The sequence below is a fragment of the Melanerpes formicivorus genome, unplaced genomic scaffold, assembly GCF_026170545.1.
Source record: "Melanerpes formicivorus ecotype bairdi unplaced genomic scaffold, bMelFor1.0.p_v2 SCAF_8, whole genome shotgun sequence".
Lineage (NCBI taxonomy): Eukaryota > Metazoa > Chordata > Aves > Piciformes > Picidae > Melanerpes > Melanerpes formicivorus.
In genome coordinates, this window is record NW_027142360.1 from 16,233,397 (window position 1) to 16,252,729 (window position 19,333).

Here is a 19,333-nt window from a genome sequence, read left to right on the forward strand (position 1 = left end):
TGCAATGCAGTCAGTGGTTTGAAGCAGCCATATGCTGTACATCTTAAAATGCGATATTGGATTTAGTAATAGCACACAGATTTCACAAAGCACGTATTTCTAACCAAATTTTGACAGTCTTTGTTTCCTGAAGTTACTATGATAATAAAGAAAAATATACCCCAAGAAACAAAGAGGCCAGCATGATACAGAATTGATAAATATGTTCTGCTCTAAGGATTAAAAAAGTACTGAAATAGTTACTTTATTTACAGGACTGCACCTAAAATTATAGAGACATCTGGAGTTCATTTTCAGGTGGGAATGGTTTGGAGCCCTTTTGCTTATGTCTATGTATGTATGTGTTGATCATTAATCCAGAGAAAAGCAGCAAGAAAGTGAGTTTCAATTACAACTTTCAATCTGGAATGTACTTTCAAGTTTTTGTTTTGTTAATTGCTTTTTTCTGGCCTTTATATGGAATGGACTAGTATCTCAATTTCTGTTCTAGCTTTCTGAGCTGAAATGTGTTTGCATGCTCCTTTAATGTATGCAATATGTGCTTTTGCATGTAGAGAGTTTTAAAAATCCTACTGTCAGTGTTGAAATTGATCAGTGAACTCAAAGCAGAGCCTGCAGGCAAACTGACATTCCTTATGTCACTACAAGAAATACTACATCTTTAAGCTACCAGTTTAACTCTGTACCTGATGCCCTGTTGGCTGAGAATACATTGGAAGGGACTTTCATTGAAATTGTATATGCTACTAATGACTGCAGTAATCTATTCAATAACTACCTTTATTTTAATTCTTTAAACAGGCAATGTATGAACATTTGGGAGAGTTGCTTATGGTCTTAATCACTCTGGATGAAATCATTGACAATCATGCCACTCTGAAAGATCACTGGACCATGTATAAGAGGTGTGTCTCTGAAGGTGTGAAAAATACTCCCACAACATAAAAAGTGCAGGTGTCTTTATTCCAAGACAGTCGGTGTGGGAACATGGATTGTGGTAGCTCCAAGAGTTTTTCAGGCATCTCAATGAAGAGCAGGACTGAGCTCCTGCTGTGTCCTCCTAAAAGCACCAGTAAGTCTTGAAGGTGCTGAATGTTACACTTACAATACATGGTAAGCATCTGGACAAACAGTAATGGCTGGTGAGATTTAAAATATATCCAATTACAAATCTGATTTTGTACAGAACTTATCTAAGACTCTTGGTCCGTTTTGATCATGGGAATGGGCATACAGATTTAAGCAGAGTCAACAGTTATAAAGCTAGTTAATTTGTTAAACTGTTTCATTTAACACCTGAATAAGTGGGAGTTAATCAAATGCAAATGGATTTTAAAGACCTAGTGGGTTTTGTGGGTTTTTTGTGTGGCCTTTTTTTTACGTGCACAGATGTGGGCAATTAAAGCCTATTATCAAAATAGTACAGGACATGGCAAAACTGTTTGCATGTTTTGTGTTGTACGTGTGTTCCACATACACACTCCTTACAGGCTGCTCAAATCCGTCCATCACAACCCTTCTAAGTTTGGGATTCAAGAAGATAAACTGAAGCCATTTGAAAAGCTACTGTTAAAACTGGAATGCCAGCTCCTTGATGGGATGATATTTCAGGTAATGAAATTTATCTTCCCAGTATGACAGAAGAAACAAAAGTAACACTTTTTAGAATGGTTGGTTTGTTTTCATTTTGGTTTGTTCCAGATACATTGATGTGTGAATTTGGCTCTTGCATCTGTGCATGGGGTGAGGGGCAGGCAGGGAGGGAGAAAGGCTCTATTGTAAGATCCTTCCTTTGCTCTTCTCATGTGCTAGAACTGTGCCAGGCTTTGAATGGTATCAGTTAATGCTTACTGTTTCACAGAAACCTTGGCATTAGTACTGTGTATTACCAGGGAGTCTGTTTTTTCACTAGATATTTTAATAGTGGTCAGGCTTACATATCATAGGCCCACTTTGGTTTAGCTGTTAGTTAGTCACCTCAAAAATATGTTAATTGTGACCTCTTGCTGTACATTTTGTCTCATTCCTGGCATATGAAACAGGTCGCTGTCATTAGGTACCACTTCAGTGACGTATATCACAGAAAGATGCAGGTGTACTGGCAGATGAGAAGGGCTGTTACTTTTTGAATACAGTTAACTTAAGTGTGTTGATACAAGAAACCATTTATTTATAGAAAAGTGTGTACTTGAGGCAGTGAAATCAGATGTTGTGGTAGTGGGCAGAGGATATAGCATTGCTGAATCTGGTCATAGCAGAGTCAATTGAACAAGACGGTTGCTCAGTTCTTACTGTTACATCTTAAATGGCCCAGGGAAGATGATTTGGTTTGTAAAAGCCTCCAAAAGTGAAATTGTATATAAATAACTAATGAATATTTGGCTTAATCTTTCAAAGAACATTACTACCAGCTATCTATTTTTGATCTTAAATTTCTCTGTTGGTTAGATTGGTGCAAAGACTTCGTTATATGTCGGATTTGTCAGTAGGATTTGTCTGGTGTTCATTCAGGAAGTTTCCTCTCCTGTCCTGGAATTGCCCCTTCCTTATAAAAATGAATGGAAAATATTCTTAAGTACAATTTGATTACACTTTACTGGTATCCTTAGAAAATCTGAAGTGTCTCTCTTTGGTTTTTCACTATTGTGGGGATTTGATAATTTTCTTAAACCACCACTAGTGGTATGAGGTTTTGCACTAAAAGTTAATGTAATACATCCTACAAAGGACTTGCAGAATAGAATAGAATAAACCAGGTTGGAAGAGACCTTCAAGATCATCGTGTCCAACCTATCATCCCACACCACCTAATCAACTAACCTATGTAACCAAGCACCCTGTCAAGTCTCCTCCTGAACACCTCCAGTGACGGCGACTCCACCACCTCCCCGGGCAGTCCATTCCAATGGGCAATCACTCTCTCTGTGTAAAACTTCCTCCTGACCTCCAGCCTGAACTTCCCCTGGCACAGCCTGAGACTGTGTCCTATTGTTCTGGTGCTGGTTGCCTGGGAGAAGAGACCAACCTCTGCCTGTTTACAACCCCCCTTCAGGTAGTTGTAGAGAGCAATAAGGTCACCCCTGAGTCTCCTCCTCTCCAGGCTAAGCAGCCCCAGCTCCCTCAGTCTCTCCTCATAGGGCTTGTGTTCCAAGCCCCTCACCAACTTCGTTGCCCTTTTCTGGACTCGTTCCAGAAATCTTGTTTAGTTAATGGTTATTAATGGATTCTAATGCAAATACACATCTAGTTTATTATCACTCACTCCAAGTGGTTTCTTTAAAATGCCTCTTAACAGAAGTATGAAGTAAATAATAATTTTGAATATTAGGTATAAGAGAGGTTTTGAATGTTGGCTATTATAACAATTTAAGTCTAGTTAAAACTGTGCATGTTGTGAAGTTTAACTTCAAGGTAGTCTTAAATCAACGTGCTCTTGGAGTATTTTACCCTTGGGAAATCATTATTATTTTAAGGTCCAAAATTTGTAGCGTTATCACTGTGCTTTTTTTCCTTTCCTTTTTTGCCCAGGGCTGTATAGAGCAACAATTTGATTCTGTAAATGGTGGCGTTTCAGTGTCGAAGAACAGCACATTTGCTGAGGAATTTGCTCACACTCTTCGCACAGCTTTTGCAAATGTTGAAGCCAAACTTGGTAGGTAATACGTGCTCAGGCTTGTCCTGCCAGCTTCACTGTTTCTGAAGTTTTGTACTGTTTGTGTGGGAGCAGACTTCTAAAAAGGTGTATTTCTGCAGGTGAACCTTCAGAAATTGACCAGAGAGATAAGTTCGTGGGCATCTGTGGCCTCTTTGTACTGCATTTTCAGATTTTTCGGACTATAGACAAGAAATTTTACAAGTCGTTGCTGGATGTCTGTAAAAAGGTGAGTGCTTGATTCTTTTGTCAATAATGAAGAGGGGGAAAAAGAGTCTCTGGTAGTGAATTGGGTAATATGCTTGGTTACATAGCATAGCACAGACTTGGGAGAAACCCCACATAATTTCCTGAAACAAATCTGAAGACAGAATTAATTTTTTTGTACCTATTATCGTTTCTTCCCCAGCCCTTTTTTCATTTAAACATGGTCTTAAAACCTGTGCACTCACATTGCAGTGTGGTGAAATAACTTGAAATTACCATTAAAAGGTTTCTTCTCAGGATTAATGTGGCACTGAGAATAAAAACGGTTCGAAATCTGAGTATGTTGTGACTGAACAAATACTGTGGGTTTTGACTGTGCTTATAAACATGCCTTTGAAAGACATCGTAAGTCCAAAGGTGACTGAGGCTTTTTCATATCAGGTGGTGTTACAAAAAAATTGCTATTATACTGTTGAGAATCACTAAGAGTGATAATAACCCTGCCTGTGGTGTCAAGAAACCTTTTCTAACGCAAACATAATACTTGTAGAAGCTAGTTATGCAGAAAAACTGAATTGTGTTATGGTTCAGAAGAAATAAATGAAACGTGCATGGTGGCATAGTAGTTGTTGTACTTGCTTGTGTTAGTTGCTCCTTTGTAATGTTTTCCTTCCTTTTCTTTATTTCCCCCTGCCCAGGTACCTGCCATCACATTAACTGCTAACATTGTATGGTTTGCTGACAACTTTCTGATACAGAAGATACCAGCTGCTGCCAAACTTCTGGACAAGAAAAGTATTCATGCAGTTAAAACACAAAGGGAGAACTTCCTACAGCAGAAGGCACAGTCACTTACCAAGTAAGCCTACTAAATACTCCTTCACGGTGCTGTTTGGCAAATAAGTTTATAAATGCATGGATTTCTTCATGAAGTGTACTTGTGTGTTGTGTAGTGCTGCTAATCAAGTCTTCCACTTCGCTGCAGCAATACGTGTGCTAGTGTTGCTGAAAAAGCGATGATTACATTTAATCACAACTGATGTAATCCAAGCAGGTTAATTTCTGGAGAAGGATGTTATTTAAGTGCAGTCCAGTCTGGCATTGTTGTAATGACAAGTTATACATTATATATATATACCAAAAAGTCAGTCTTGGAGGGGAAAAAAGTAACTTCAGTGTACGACTCTTTTTCTAGTGTTTAAAAGCATTTTCTAGCAGTTTTATTTACTGCTTTAATTTAAAGTCATATATAGATATCATTCAAAGGGCTGTTTGTTCTCTTGGAACATAAGTGATTTTTGACTCTTTAGGGTATGCAGATAATAATTTGGAGAGTAATTAATCCTTACCTATAGAGAATTCAAATGTAAATGAGTATGTGGTTCTGATACTTTTGGGAATGGAGGCTTATTGTTTGGGGGACTGAGGATTTCAATTATTTCCCTTGCAAGAATTTTAGCTGTGGAAAGAGAAAAGAAAATCCTCCACACTCCTCTTATTTGAAGTGAACGACATTCTTTGTTTCCTCCTTCAGAGACATGCAATCCTATTATGTTTTTGTGAGCTCGTGGATGACAAAGATGGAATCTATCTTGTCAAAGGAGCAGCGCATGGATAAGTTTGCTGAAGATCTTTCTAACCGCTGCAATGTCTTCATCCAGGTGTGCCCTCTTTTAATGTGGTGGTGCAGCAGATCCTGCAGCAAACTGGTGTTTTGATGCAAGTTCTTGAAACGTAGAAAGAAATCACAGAAGTTCTGTGATCATCGGTGTGTTAATTTACAATGTGGGGATTCTTCTAAAACTTTAAATGCCCAGTAGCTGCTCTTGTAAGTAAAAGGTCTTTCTCTGAGGCATATGGGGAAAGTGAATCTGACTAAATATTCAGTGGCTAAACTTTTGACTATTTCTCTTTTCCTCTCTAGTAAAGGGTTTTGTTTTCCTTTTGAGTTAGTCATGAGGTATGTTAAGGTGGACTGAACCAGTGTCTACTTTAGTTTGATTTAGCACAATACATAATTCCAGTAAAGGTTTTTGTGTTGTTTCATTGTGCTTTGCCTAGTGATGATACTTTGCAAGAATCTTACTGCGTTCCGAGGCAGCTGGTTTTCTTTTGGCCTACTAACAGCATGTAGTCTTAATGTAAGATGCATTTATTTCTGAACTTACTTTTTGCTGGGTTTTTAGTATCTATTTATCTGCCTGACAGCAATTTGATGAGACTAGGTGTGCAATAAAAGCATGATCCTGAATCTTCCATACCTAAGACATACATGTAGATGAACTAGAATCTGGGGTTCTCATACTTAGCAAAATTTTTAGTCTACTGCAAATATTATATGTAGTGAACTGAGTTTCCTATACCACTCACTGGATTTCCCTAGCTGCTTTTGTTATTATTACTGCTATTCCTTTGAAATCAGTTGAATAACATTGTTGTCATGCTCTATGTAACTGTATTTTAAAGCTTAGCATACACCATGATTACTTTTGTTATGGTATGGACAGTTCTATTTAGAAAGTGTAGAAATGGCTATGTACTCTCAGTGTATTTAATCCATGGAATCTGGACATTTTCCATTGCTTTTGTGATAAGTTGTCTTTTTGGGGATGGGAGTTTAGACCTCTGAGGCTTTATGTAAATCAACTCATCATTTTAGTCCTACTGTGTGATTAATTCACTGACCTACGTTTAATTTTAATGGCTCTAGAAGAGGTTAACGATCAAATTATTTAAGGACTTATAGGCAGTTACATAATGTTTGCTCAATAAAAGTGTCTCATTCAGCTTTGTGATCCCAGGCTCTCTGATTGGGTGGAGGTGTAGGTTCTCTGGTGGTAGGAGGCAAAAGTTAGCTGTCTGTCACTGTTGAAAGATAACTGAGAGGACTCATTTGATATGTTGTGAAAATATTACTCTTTTTTCTTCTCTCTCCTGTGCTCATTTTATTTCTAGGGCTTTCTTTATGCATACAGTCTTAGCACCATCATTAAAACTACAATGAATCTCTACATGTCAATGCAAAAACCTATGACCAAAACCTCAGTGAAAGCTCTGTGCAGGCTTGTGGAACTTCTAAAGGTAGGTCACTGGATGAAAACTGTTTATTTCATATAGGCCTTTACAGAGAACACTGATCAAACATCACATGTTAAAAAACCCACCCGAATCCCTGAGATAGTAAGGATGGCTTCTTGTTCAAGACTGAATTTAATTAGAGGCAATCTGGGAGGTTAGAACAGATTTTTATGTAACTTCTAACTAGATTCCTTAACTGATGTCATGGAATCATTGTGGCTGCTCAATCCTCCCCATAATCAAGCAGGACCAACTAAAGCTAGTTGCCCAAAACTGTGTCCAAATTAGTTCTGAGTATCTCCATGGATGGAGGCTCTACAACCTCCTTGGGCAATCAACCTGTGCCAGTGCTTTGTCACCTTCACACTAAGAAAGTGTTCCCTAATATTCAGAGGGAACCTCAGTTTGTGCCTGTTGCCTCTTGTCTTGTCACTGGCCACCTCTAAGAAGAGCCTGGCTCCATCTTTTTTGCATCTTCCCTTCAGGTATTTGTATTGGTAAGATTGTCCCCACCAAGCCTTCTTGTCTCCAAGCTGAACAGTTCCAGCTCTCTTAGCCTTTTCCATGTGTGAGATGCTCCAGTCCCCTAAATTATCTCCATGGCCCTTGGCTGAATTCTTTCCACCACGTTCATGTCTGTCTTGTACTGAGGAACCCAGAACTGAACACAATACTCCAAGTGTGACCTTACCAGTGCTGAGTAGAAGGGATAGGAACAATTGCCTGCCTCAAGGTGCTGGCATTGCTGCCTCTAATGCAAGCCCAGGATACACCATTAGCCTTCTTTGCTGCAAGGGCACACTGCTGGCTCCTGTTCAACTTGGTGTCCACCAGGACCTCTTCAGTTCTTCTCTGCTAGGCTGCTTACCAACTGAATGACTCCTAGTATATTGGTGCATACACCCATAGGATTGTTCCTCCCCAGGTGCAGCACTTCACACTTCTCCTGGTACTTTTCCAGAAGGAAGATACTGTATTTTGAGATAGCTTTAGAAAGCAATGATGAACAGAACTGTAGTATTTTAAAAACAACAAAGAAACCACAACAAACCCTGTCAGTCATGAAACTTTTTTTTTATGCTCCTGAATGATTATCCTTAGTGTCTAAAGGTTACTTGCAGCTGCTTCTGACAATACATTACAAAATGGAAAGAGTCTGTAGTAGCAGCGTGGATGAGTCAGCTGGCATAAAGCCAAATTGTAAAGGCAACAGTTTCAGTAACTCCCTGATCTGTTGTGTTTTGGGATTGACTCTAGGCAATAGAACACATGTTTTATCGAAGAAGTATGGTGGTGGCAGATTCTGTGACACACATCTCTCAGCATCTGCAGTATCAGGCTCTTCATTCTATTTCTGTAGCCAAGGTATGTAATCCAAGTTCTAATAATTAATCTTACTGGGATAGGTTTGGGTTTGGTGTGGTGTGTTTTTTTTAATCTTGGTATAAAATTATTTTGCTTCCTTCTGCAAAGTCTGTAGTGTAGTGCTCTGTCATGATCAACAGGTATGTAAGCTTTACAGTATTTCAGAGCTTTACCTTGGAAACTGTACAGCATAGATGGTTATCTGGTTTTGACTAAGAATGATTCCTCTCTTCCTCTAAACTACTGCATCTCTTGTGATGTTCCTCTTGTGTTCTGCTCAGTTTTGATTTCTACTGATTTTCACAAACTGATCTTTTCCTACCTCTTACCTTCCATACGTGGCCTTCACTTTATTAAACTGCTCTTGTCTTGACCCATGGGCCTCTTTTTTCCCCTCTCCTCTGCCCATATGAAAAGGGGAGTGATAGAGAGGCTTTGGTGGGCTTTTGGATCCCAGTTGGGGCCAAACCACCACAATCACATTTGGTAGTGGAATTACAAAGGGTTGATATCACCTCTTAGATTTTATTTGGCTATAATCTCAATTTCTGTATCTGGCATCATCATATCATCTATCATTTTAAATTGCATGTACCTTAGTCCTAAAATTGGCATGCAGTTGCATGCAAACAATTGGTCTGCAGAAATACTCAGTGTATGACAAGTCCAGAAGCTTTGGAAAGAAGAGGCAAGCTATTGCTTTTGGACATAGGTAACTTTTCTCTGAATTTCTGTGTCTTTTTGTTATCAAGAAAAGAGTAATTTCTGATAAGAAGTACAGTGAGCAACGCCTGGATGTCCTCTCTGCTTTGGTGCTGGCTGAGAACACCCTCAATGGGCCAAGTACAAAACAGCGGCGACTGATTGTTTCCCTAGCACTAAGTGTGGGAACACAGATGGTAAGTGCCATGATTGTTCCAGTCCTTAGTATCATAGTATCATTCAGGGTTGGAAGGGACCACAAGGATCATCTAGTTCCAAGCCCCCTGCCATGGGCAGGGACACGCCACACTACATCAGGCTGGCCAGAGCCTCAGCCAGCCTGCTCTTAAACACCTCCAGGGACAGGGCCTCAACCACCTCCCTGGACAACCCATTCCAGTGCTTCACCACTCTCATGGTGAAGAACCTCCTCCTCACATCTAGCCTGAATCTCCCCACCTCCAGCTTCATTCCATTCCCCCTAGTCCTATCACTACCTGAGATCCTGAGAAGTCCCTCCCCAGCCTTCCTGTAGGCCCCCTTCAGATACTGGAAGGCCACAATGAGGTCACCTCGGAGCCTTCTCTTCTGCAGACTGAACAGCCCCAACTCCTTCAGTCTGTCCTCATAGGAGAGGTGCTCCAGCCCTCTGATCATCCTTGTGGCCCTTCTCTGGACACGCTCCAGCACCTCCACATCCCTCTTGTATTAGGGGCTCCAGAACTGGATGCAGTACTCCAGGTGGGGTCTCACCAGAGCCGAGTAGAGGGGGAGGATCACCTCCCTCGACCTGCTGGCCACACTTCTCCTGATGCAGCCCAGGATCTGAGTGGCTTTGCGGGCTGCAAGTGCACACTGAGAGCTCATGTTGAGCTTCTTGTCCACCAGCACCCCCAAGTCTCTCTCCTCAGGGCTACTTTCCAGCCAGTCACTGCCCAGCCTGTATTTGTGCCTGGGATTGCCTCGACCCAGATGCAGGACCCTGCACTTGCTTTTGTTGAACCTCATGAGCTTGGCTTTTGCCCACCTCTCCAGCCTGTCAAGGTCCCTCTGGATGGCCTCCCTTCCCTCCAGCATGTCTGCTGCACCACACAGCTTGGTGTCATCAGCAAACTTGCTGAGGGTGCACTCAGTGCCATTGTCCATGTCACCATGTCCTTGACTTGTTTGGTGCAGTAACTTATACAAAAATATAATCTTGTCTTTTTTTTTTTCTTATTTTTCCCTCCATTTGCACAGAAAACTTTTAAAGATGAAGAACTCATTCCCCTTCAGTTAGTTCTGAAGAAACTAGACCTGATCAGTGAACTTACAGAGCGGTAAGCAGTGGCATGTAATAAGTATCACTGGAGAGCTGGATCTTTGCCTTGCAAATTATAAAGTCTGGTAGCTGCATGCTGATGGTGATTTTTGCTTGTATTGTAGACATGGGACATACAGAAAGAATTCCAGAGCTAAGCCTGAAGCTCACTGGTCTTTTAGCAAGTTCTGTTTTACCTAACTGTTGCTACTTAGCTAACTCTTTTCTCTGTCTAGAAATCTGTCAGTTTTTTGGGTGACTTGGCTTTATGTTAAGCTAAAGTCATGTTCTTAACCCAAACACAAAAGTTACGAGTAAATACCAGTCTGTCTGGAAGGTGAGGCTGTTAGTTCATGTTTTACTGCTGCTACAGTTTCAGTGGACACTCAGGTTTTACATAATGATGGCCATCTGAAAGCCAAGTGAATTCCTGGGATAAGGTTGTACCTAAGTTGTATCAGGAGAGGCTTGTTTCTCTCTTGACTTACAGGAGAAACTTAAAATGTATGTTTGGCTTCTTGGCTGTTAATTGCTTGCAATAAGGAAATAGCTATTTACAGTTTTGCTGTTATGTAAGGTTTAATTCTTTCAGCAGCTGAGTAAACTATTTTTCTAAAGCAGGTACCTTTTATTTAGAAATAAATAGCCTGTGGAAGACAAGAAATAAAAAGTTCTTTATTAAAGAACTTTCTTTTGAATGTCAATGTGTCTGGAACGTTGAAGTAACCATGTAAAACTTTGGCTTGAAAAGCAATCGTCTTCAGCTTAAATGCACTAAAATAAATATCACTGGTGTAGAAGAATGGCTTCTTCCAGTTCTTTGTCTAATAAGTAATCTTGTGTTCTAGAGTTCGAGTACAATGTGACTGTTGTTTCTTATATTGGCATCGAGCGATCTTTCCAATCTATCTAGATGATGTGTATGAAAATGCAGTTGACGCTGCTAGACTGCATGTAAGTAAAAATGTTAGCAGCTTGGTTTAACAAGATACTGTAGCGGGAGGGATTCAGAGTAGGAGACGATAAAGCTTAGACTTGAAACTGTTAAGGAAAAAGCTGTCAGTGGGCGGGATGTGAAGTGAAACCCAGGCAAGAATTACTACTGAGTCAGAAATTTCTCTTCCATCTGGAGGCTGTAAAAGCAATCGTTACTCCAAATCTGATTAAACTGTCCTTTAGATTGTCCTAAAACTCCCAGGTTGCTATTAACTCTGGGTTTCTCTGTGTGTGTGTGTCTTTGTTCCTCTCCTCATGCGTTCTAATTTGAAATGAGCACCTTTTGCTAGAGTTGAACAAAGGCTTTTGATGTTTCACATTATGGTTATGTATTTCTAGAATGTGTATCACTGTGCTCAGTGATGCTGTGTGGGATAGTTTTCTTGTACCTTTTTCCACCTCCTCCATCTTTGCTCCCCTCTTTGATGTATCTGGTATTTGCTGCAGACGTGAATCTTGCTTTGGCATGCTAATTCAAATAAAAACCAATGATCTCTTTCAGTGCTGTGCATGCCATAGTCAGTTATAGGACTAAAATTAATATAGTGTAAATAATTTAGAGGAAATAGTTAATAATTATGACCTTCTGGTAAATGGATCAGTAGGAACTGAATATTCCAGAGGATCATGTTAAGCACAAAAAGCTTCAATAGAGTTTGTGAAGTCTCTTTTTAATATAAGTGGGAAAAGAAACAATTTTTGATTTGTCTGTTAGCTTTTAGCACTGTTTGAGAAGCTCTTGACATGTCTGTCTATCTGTCGGTTAAGCATAACAGGGTGGTGTTTTTTCAGTATATGTTTAGTGCACTACGGGACTGTGTACCTGCTATGATGCATGCAAGACACCTGGAATCTTATGAGGTGCTTCTGGAATGCTATGACAAAGAAATCATGGAAGTGCTTAATGAGGTAATGTGTTGTGCATGGGAATTAAAGGCAACATTATGCTTTGAATGTGTTATAGGCCAGCACCTGTTGTACCTAACTTGATATGATCTATAAAAATAGCTCAGAGACCTTCAAAATCAGTGTATTTTAATAAAATGAGAGCATATACTAGTAATCTTGGTTATTTAAGACCTGTTGTTAATGGTGTCTGTGGTGACTGGGAGCATGAAAATACTGCGCTCTAAATTATGTAAGTTGGCAAAACCTCAGGTATAGATTTGACTGTGCAGGCAGAGGAGTGCTTTTTGTCAGATTAACTTCTGCTTGTATGAATGCCTAAAATAAGTATTACTGTTCCTAGTGTATATGCATGGCTTTTAGTAGTGAAAGCTCTGTAAATGTGGGTGGCCTCTTTAGTGAATTATTATCTAGAATTACGAAGAATGTTTGGCAGAGAGAAGATGTGAATTTAGATTTCACAAGTCCTAGTTTTTAGCCTTTGAACAACTCATTTTGTTTTGACTAGTTCAAAACCAAACATTATCTAGTCTGCAGAAAATCAGGCCAAATGGCTTATTGTAAGGCTCTCTTGGTCTTACTGTTATGTAGATAGATAGCCCTAAGCCTAGTTCTTCTTAAGAGGGAATACTTAAGTTTAAATTGTGTTAAAGTCTTATGTGAAAGTCTTAGTAATGTATAGAATAGCATTAGGTGCTTAAACCTTTACCTGCTCTGAGCCCTGTAGCTTTTTCTTGCTGTTGTGGCCTAGAACACAGGAAATATATCTTTCTGATTCCCAAGTATTGTTTCACTGTAACTTGCATAGCCTGCCCACAGCCAAGCTGTCTTCGCTAGTTTAATCACTCTTACGTATCGAGAGATTTGCTCTGCTAAGAGAATGTTGTAAGCAGACACTGAATGTGACTTTTTTTTTTCCCCTGACTTCCCTGAATAGCACTTGCTGGACAAATTATGTAAAGAGATAGAAAAGGATCTGCGCTTATCAGTTCATACACACTTAAAGCTCGATGACAGAAACCCCTTCAGAGTCGGTCTGAAGGACCTAGCTCAATTCTTCTTCCTGAACCCAATACGCTTTTTCAATCGATTCATTGACATAAAAGGTGAGGAGTTACTCTTTTTTTCATTCCATTACTTTCATCTCTCTTGCACGCTTTTCACTTCTTTGTGCACTTCCCTAGCTAAATAGGGGTATTATTTCATTGTTCTGTGTTTTCAGCCTACGTGACGCACTATTTGGACAAGACTTTTTACAACTTAACGACTGTAGCTCTTCATGACTGGGCCACCTACAGTGAAATGAGAAACCTAGCAACTCAGCGGTATGGTTTGAGTATGACTGAAGCACATCTTCCCAGCCAGACTCTGGAACAGGTACAGGAATATTGTTTGTTCACTTACAAACAGTACCCAAGTTTAGAGAATTCTTTGGAAAAAATGACCTTTAACTTCTGGTTGACTTCTGGGCTATGACCTTTATTTACCTTTGGAGATAACATGGCTATCAGTTAGTTCTCGTTGGACTTGTATCGTTCGTTTTGTGAGATAAAATTTATGAAATAAGCTTTGGCTTTCTATTGGCAGAAGAATAGGAGTCTGAGAGGAGACCTTACTGCTCTCTACAGCTACCTGAAAGGAGGTTGTAGTGAGGCCAGTGTTGGCTTTTCTCCCTGGTCACTAATGACAGACAGGATAACAAGTAATGGCCACAAGCTGTGCCAGGGGATGTTTAGATATTAGGAAGAATTTCTTTAATGAAAGAGTGGTAAGGTATTGGAACAGGCTGCCCAGGATGATGACAGAGTCACCATGGCCAGAGATGTTAAAAAGAGTGGATGTGGCACTTTGGGACATGGTCTAGTGATCATGGAGGTGTTAGGTGGAAAGTTGGACTTTAGATGTCTTTTCCGGCCTAAATGGCTTGATGATTCCATTTGGCCATCATACTGTTATAAAGAGTTAAATAATTTCACAATAATTGTTTCATAACAAAAATTCTGTCATGAGCTTTGCTTCAAAACAAAGGCACTCCACTCTCCATAGCCCCCAGCTTCAGAAAAAATCTTGGTGAAATCATTGGCACAACTGGAAAGAGAGTCTATAGATTAATTAGCACATTGATAGTGAGGGGACTCGTTTAAACAAAACAATTGTAAAGCCTATCATATATACAAAACTTCTGGACAGATTGTTTGAAACAATATGAGATTGAAGTAGTTGCTTATGTCTCTGTAGAAGTTTATATGCCTTTAGAAATCTATATGTCTATAGAAGTCTCAAATACAAGACTTAAAATAACCTTAGAATCAGAGAACAGCTGAATCTGGGTTTTTTTTTGTTGTTTTTTAATTGGGACTTGTGGAGGATTGAAGGACTGGAGGACTCCTTACTTTCAGGGGAAGTTGGAAAAAAATAGGCAGAAGTGTACATGTTAAAATGTAAGCTGAGGGTTGTTTTTTTTCTCCTCTAAGCATTGGCTTACAGACTGGACAAAAAATCTTGGGAGAGTCTTCACTCTTTGCAGCAAACCCATTGCTTTCTAAAATAATTTGAAGTACCTACAGAAATAGTATTTCTGCACTGCTTAGGCATGCCACTAGTTCTTGAGAATTTTTATCATAATCTCAAAAAATAATATTGTTTCAGGGTCTGGATGTTTTGGAAATCATGAGGAATATTCATGTTTTTGTATCCCGCTACCTCTACAATCTGAATAATCAGGTAAGGTATATCCTGCACTCTTCCTGGGTGTGGCTCTGGTTTGAAAGGGTTGAGAAGTATAGAGTAATACACAAGCACGAAGCCCCCAAGCTGTACATACCTAATAATAAGCTGTAAAGTAGCTGTTGCTACTCTAGAAAAAATATCTTGGGGGATGCTGTAAATAGGTCTCAGAGAATGCTGTGTAAGCATACTTTGAGTATGGTGTGCCACCAGGATCACTTGATGTCAAGTACTCCAGTGAAGCTAGAGTAACTGGCTGTTACGTAAGGGTGTACCAAGTACATGATTTTTCAAATTGGGGAAAAAGATTATCTGAAAGTGGGTTATCAGGGAGGTAAAGTAGTGAATGATAGGGGTGTGTACAGGGAACACCCTTTTGTGGTTTCTTACAATGTGAGAATGAGGAGCTGATTATGAAATGAGTGGCTTCCTTAAAAGGAAGTACTTTTTCTCATGGCACATAATTCAGCAGTGGAACTGATGTCCATGGTATCTATTTGGGCCAAAAGAGTTTAGGCCGATTAATGTAGGATGTAGTCTCAATATATTGAAAGTTTGGGTGCAACATCTGCCTTGAAATAGTTGAATCACCACTTTGTAGAAATAGAACCTAACAGATAAAATCTACTGTACGTGCGCTGTATTTTCTTGCTTCTTTCCCCAGTCAACAGTTACTAGCTTCTCTCAGAAATAAGGTAGTCGCTACCTAGACTAATAATTTATCAGAGACTCAATTTATTTTTCCCTTCCTGCCTCCCAGATCTTCATTGAAAGAACAAGTAATAACAAACACCTGAACACCATCAATATCCGACATATTGCTAATTCAATTCGGACTCATGGAACAGGAATCATGAACACAACAGTGAGTATCTTTTGCACCACTGTTGGATTGATTTCTTTTCGGTAGTGCACAAAAGCCTCCAAGCTCTTGCATCTCCCTAACGGTTTACATGGTTGTATGGTTTTAATAATGTATTAATAAATCAGTTGTTGGACACAACACAGATCAACATCACAGTCTTTTGAGAGTTATGCCGATTCCAGTTGCTACGTAAAAATTAATGAAGACATCTGAAAGCACATCACAGAAGATAGAGATGTTCTGGTGGGACTCTGAATTTTTGTAATCATGAATAGTGCTTACCAAACCAGCACAGTAAAATACTTTTATTTCTAAGCTGCCTGCTTAAATGAGCATGCTCTAAGTTTCTCCCAGGCAACCAGCACCAGAACAAGAGGACACAGTCTCAAGATGCACCAGGGGAAGTTTAGGCTTGAGGTGAGGAGAAAGTGCTTCACAGAAAGAGTTGTTGGCCACTGGAATGTTCTGCCCAAGGAAGTGGTGGAGTCACCATCCCTGGAGGTGTTCAAGAGGGGGTTGAACAAGGCACTTGAAGCCATGGCTTAGTTAGTCATGAGGTCTTGGGTGACAGGTTGGACTCAATGATCTGTGAGGTCCTATCCAGCCTTATTGATTCTATGATTCTAAGTGTTTCAGAAAGCTTTGAGGAAGTGAAAAGATGTGTCAGGAGGTAATACAAATTCCACAACTTGACTGAGACAGTTGTGCTCATCTTCCCTTTTTGACTTGAAATGTTTATGTTGCTTTCAAAGGTTATCTATAGGGTATTCCAGACATAAACTAATGGCTGTGTAGGGAAGGTCATTAGTCCCTTAGTCCCTCTTACTTACTTGTCCTTTAGTCCTTCTGCCCTTCCTGGAAGAGCAAAGGCCTTCCTAAACAAGCAAAACTAAAAAGATAAGTTGAGAATGACAAATGGAAGGGAACCAAGTACAAGATGCTGAATAATCTACTGAGAACAGCTTGCCAGACACGCTTGTAATTTTGCAAACTGTCTTCAGTTTTTTAATTTCTTTTCTTCTAGGTGAACTTCACATACCAGTTTTTGAGGAAAAAATTTTATATTTTTAGCCAGTTTATGTATGATGAACATATCAAATCCAGGCTTATCAAAGACATCAGATTCTTCAGGGAAGTCAAGGATCAGAATGATCACAAGGTATAGTAATTTTTGAAGGATTGAACGTACCTTGGCAAAAAAGTGCTGCCTTCCCGTGACTGAGGGTGCACTGACCTGTAATGTTCCTGTTATTTAAGTGTGTGTCTGTAGACAAAGCTGCAGCTTTTGTCCTAGCAAAAGGTGCTGTTAGAAATGTTTGTATTAAGGATTCTTTGTTTCATTCAAGGCCAGGTTGGATGAGGCCTGAGCAACCTGGTCTAGTGGGAAATGACACAGCCCATGGTGGAGGGTGTTTTAACTAGATAATCTTCAAGGTCCCTTCCAACTTAAACCATTCTGTGGATCTGTTTTGACTGCTTTCTAAATATGAGGTTGGATAAAATAATTTTCTCAGTGACCTGAAAACAATGATGTGATGGAGTCATGGTCTCTTGGAGATTTGGAACTTTAGACGCAAACCATGCTCAAGCATTGCCATTTTTGAATCATAAGCTTGTTCAGCTTGGAGACCAGACTATGATTTTCCGTGCTGGGTGAGAGACAATGTATTTAGTAAAACGCACTTCCAGCTTCCTTGTGACACACACTGTGTGTCAAGTGTTTATTTCTTTTAGGAGCAGTCTCTTGTTCACAGTAACACTTCTGTTTCACTTCTTAGCTTGCAGAACTGTCTCAGCCAAATTACTTTTGTGAATTAATGTAGACAGACACATGTATAACTTATAAGAAAAGAAGCTGTAGACCTGTAGATGTGTGAGGTGGGAGTACACTGCAAATGGTTTTGTCATGATGGAAAAAGTAAATAATTGCAGATGGATCGTTGTGCTTACACATTTTTCTAAAATGTTTTTCTAGTATCCTTTTGAAAGAGCAGAGAAATTCAACCGTGGCATCAGAAAACTTGGAATAACCCCGGATGGCCAGAGCTATCTTGACCAGTTCAGACAACTCATAAGCCAGATTGGTATGAAATGCTACCTGAAACAACATTCTAAGGGTTATGACATGGAAGAGATATCCTCATCATCAAACAATGGAAGGTTTAGCTGAGGCTAGAAGACTAGATTTAAGTCTAGTCAGATGGAAAGCAGCAGTACCCCATGTGAAATAAATACCCTCATCTAATTACACAGAAATCACCCTTGCATGCCTTGATCTGAAATAAAGCTACAGCCTGCATAGATGCCTTTACCATTTTAAGTTATTTATGTTACAGAACTGACTTCTAACCAGATTGAATGTATTTCCTAGTAAAAAAAATAGTACTCTTAAGATCATGTATTTCAGAACGTGGCCACATATCCAGCTGAAGTAGCTTGGAGTGATGCACGACATTACAATGATATTTCCAGCCAATGATGCTGTAGGTGTGCAGGGCTGATTTGAACACGCAAGTGTTTAATGTGGCCAGTGGAAAGATTTTCTTTAGCATTTAACACTATCACAAGAGTGAGCCTGACCTTGTTAGGTGATGCCTTTCTGTTTTATTTCTCTACAGAGACTTTTGATGCTGGGATTCAGTGTAACTTCTCTTTTCAACTTGACTTTCAGAACAATTTATTTGCCAGGAATGTATGGCAGCTTAGGTGTCAGAGCTTATAGGGGTTATGAAGAGTGTGTGTATTTAAGTAATTACAACTTCCTTCTCTTTTTTTCCTCTTGTTTTTAAAGGCAATGCTATGGGATATGTACAAATGATAAGATCTGGTGGACTTCACTGCTGCAGTAGTGCGATTAGGTACTTCCACAAATGTTGATATTTGTTCTCTTTTATACTTTTCCTCCTTGTTCACACTGATACTCTCTAGCTTCTTACCCATCCTCCATAAATTTCAGAAAGATCCATTTTTATGCCTTCATTTAAGAGGTGTTATCAAAACCAGTATTGGAATCCAGACCTGTGCAATCACTGCCATATGCCCCTGAAATCAAACATTCTATGGAAAAATGCTGCAGGAGAGTTAATGGAATACACATGTAAACTATTAGTCCTTATGTCAGTAATTCCTGATGTTAATCACTTTGAGAGTGCATTAAAGCAAAATACAGTGCAAGCCTTAAGCAACATGGAAAAAGCATTTTATTGAGACCTCTTTTTGTCTAGAGTTATTGTCTCTGTTCATATAAGGTCATTAAAACATAGTGAATTTTGTATACAAAGAAATGGTTGGTTTTCTTCCAAATGATAGTAAACTTACATTTATCAAGGGCAGCAAGTGCTGGAGAGCGGAGAGGGTAGCATGGTAAAGCCAGAAGTACAAAGAACTTTTGAGGATTTAGAAGACTATCATAGTATCATTCAGGGTTGGAAGGGACGACAGGGATCATCTAGTTCCAACCCCCCTGCCATGGGCAGGCACACCCCACACTAGATCAGGCTGCCCAGAGCCTCATCCAGCCTGGTCTTAAATACCT

At 39.7% G+C, this 19,333-nt stretch overlaps 1 protein-coding gene across 2 annotated transcripts in view; it reads left to right on the forward strand.

Moving 5' to 3' along the window:
* Window positions 1-19,333, forward strand: part of WASHC4 (WASH complex subunit 4) — a 41,828-nt gene that overhangs the window by 12,167 nt on the left and 10,328 nt on the right. For both annotated transcript variants that reach the window (XM_068142298.1, XM_068142299.1), the window contains exons 8-27: window positions 255-297; window positions 802-905; window positions 1,491-1,611; window positions 3,529-3,652; window positions 3,754-3,881; window positions 4,558-4,718; window positions 5,394-5,520; window positions 6,815-6,940; window positions 8,195-8,302; window positions 9,055-9,201; window positions 10,244-10,323; window positions 11,153-11,258; window positions 12,093-12,209; window positions 13,144-13,312; window positions 13,429-13,583; window positions 14,856-14,930; window positions 15,694-15,798; window positions 16,823-16,957; window positions 17,774-17,882; window positions 18,590-18,656. In XM_068142298.1, the coding sequence (XP_067998399.1) occupies window positions 255-297; window positions 802-905; window positions 1,491-1,611; window positions 3,529-3,652; window positions 3,754-3,881; window positions 4,558-4,718; window positions 5,394-5,520; window positions 6,815-6,940; window positions 8,195-8,302; window positions 9,055-9,201; window positions 10,244-10,323; window positions 11,153-11,258; window positions 12,093-12,209; window positions 13,144-13,312; window positions 13,429-13,583; window positions 14,856-14,930; window positions 15,694-15,798; window positions 16,823-16,957; window positions 17,774-17,882; window positions 18,590-18,656 (2,307 nt within the window). The remainder of the gene's footprint in view (window positions 1-254; window positions 298-801; window positions 906-1,490; window positions 1,612-3,528; window positions 3,653-3,753; window positions 3,882-4,557; window positions 4,719-5,393; window positions 5,521-6,814; window positions 6,941-8,194; window positions 8,303-9,054; window positions 9,202-10,243; window positions 10,324-11,152; window positions 11,259-12,092; window positions 12,210-13,143; window positions 13,313-13,428; window positions 13,584-14,855; window positions 14,931-15,693; window positions 15,799-16,822; window positions 16,958-17,773; window positions 17,883-18,589; window positions 18,657-19,333) is intronic.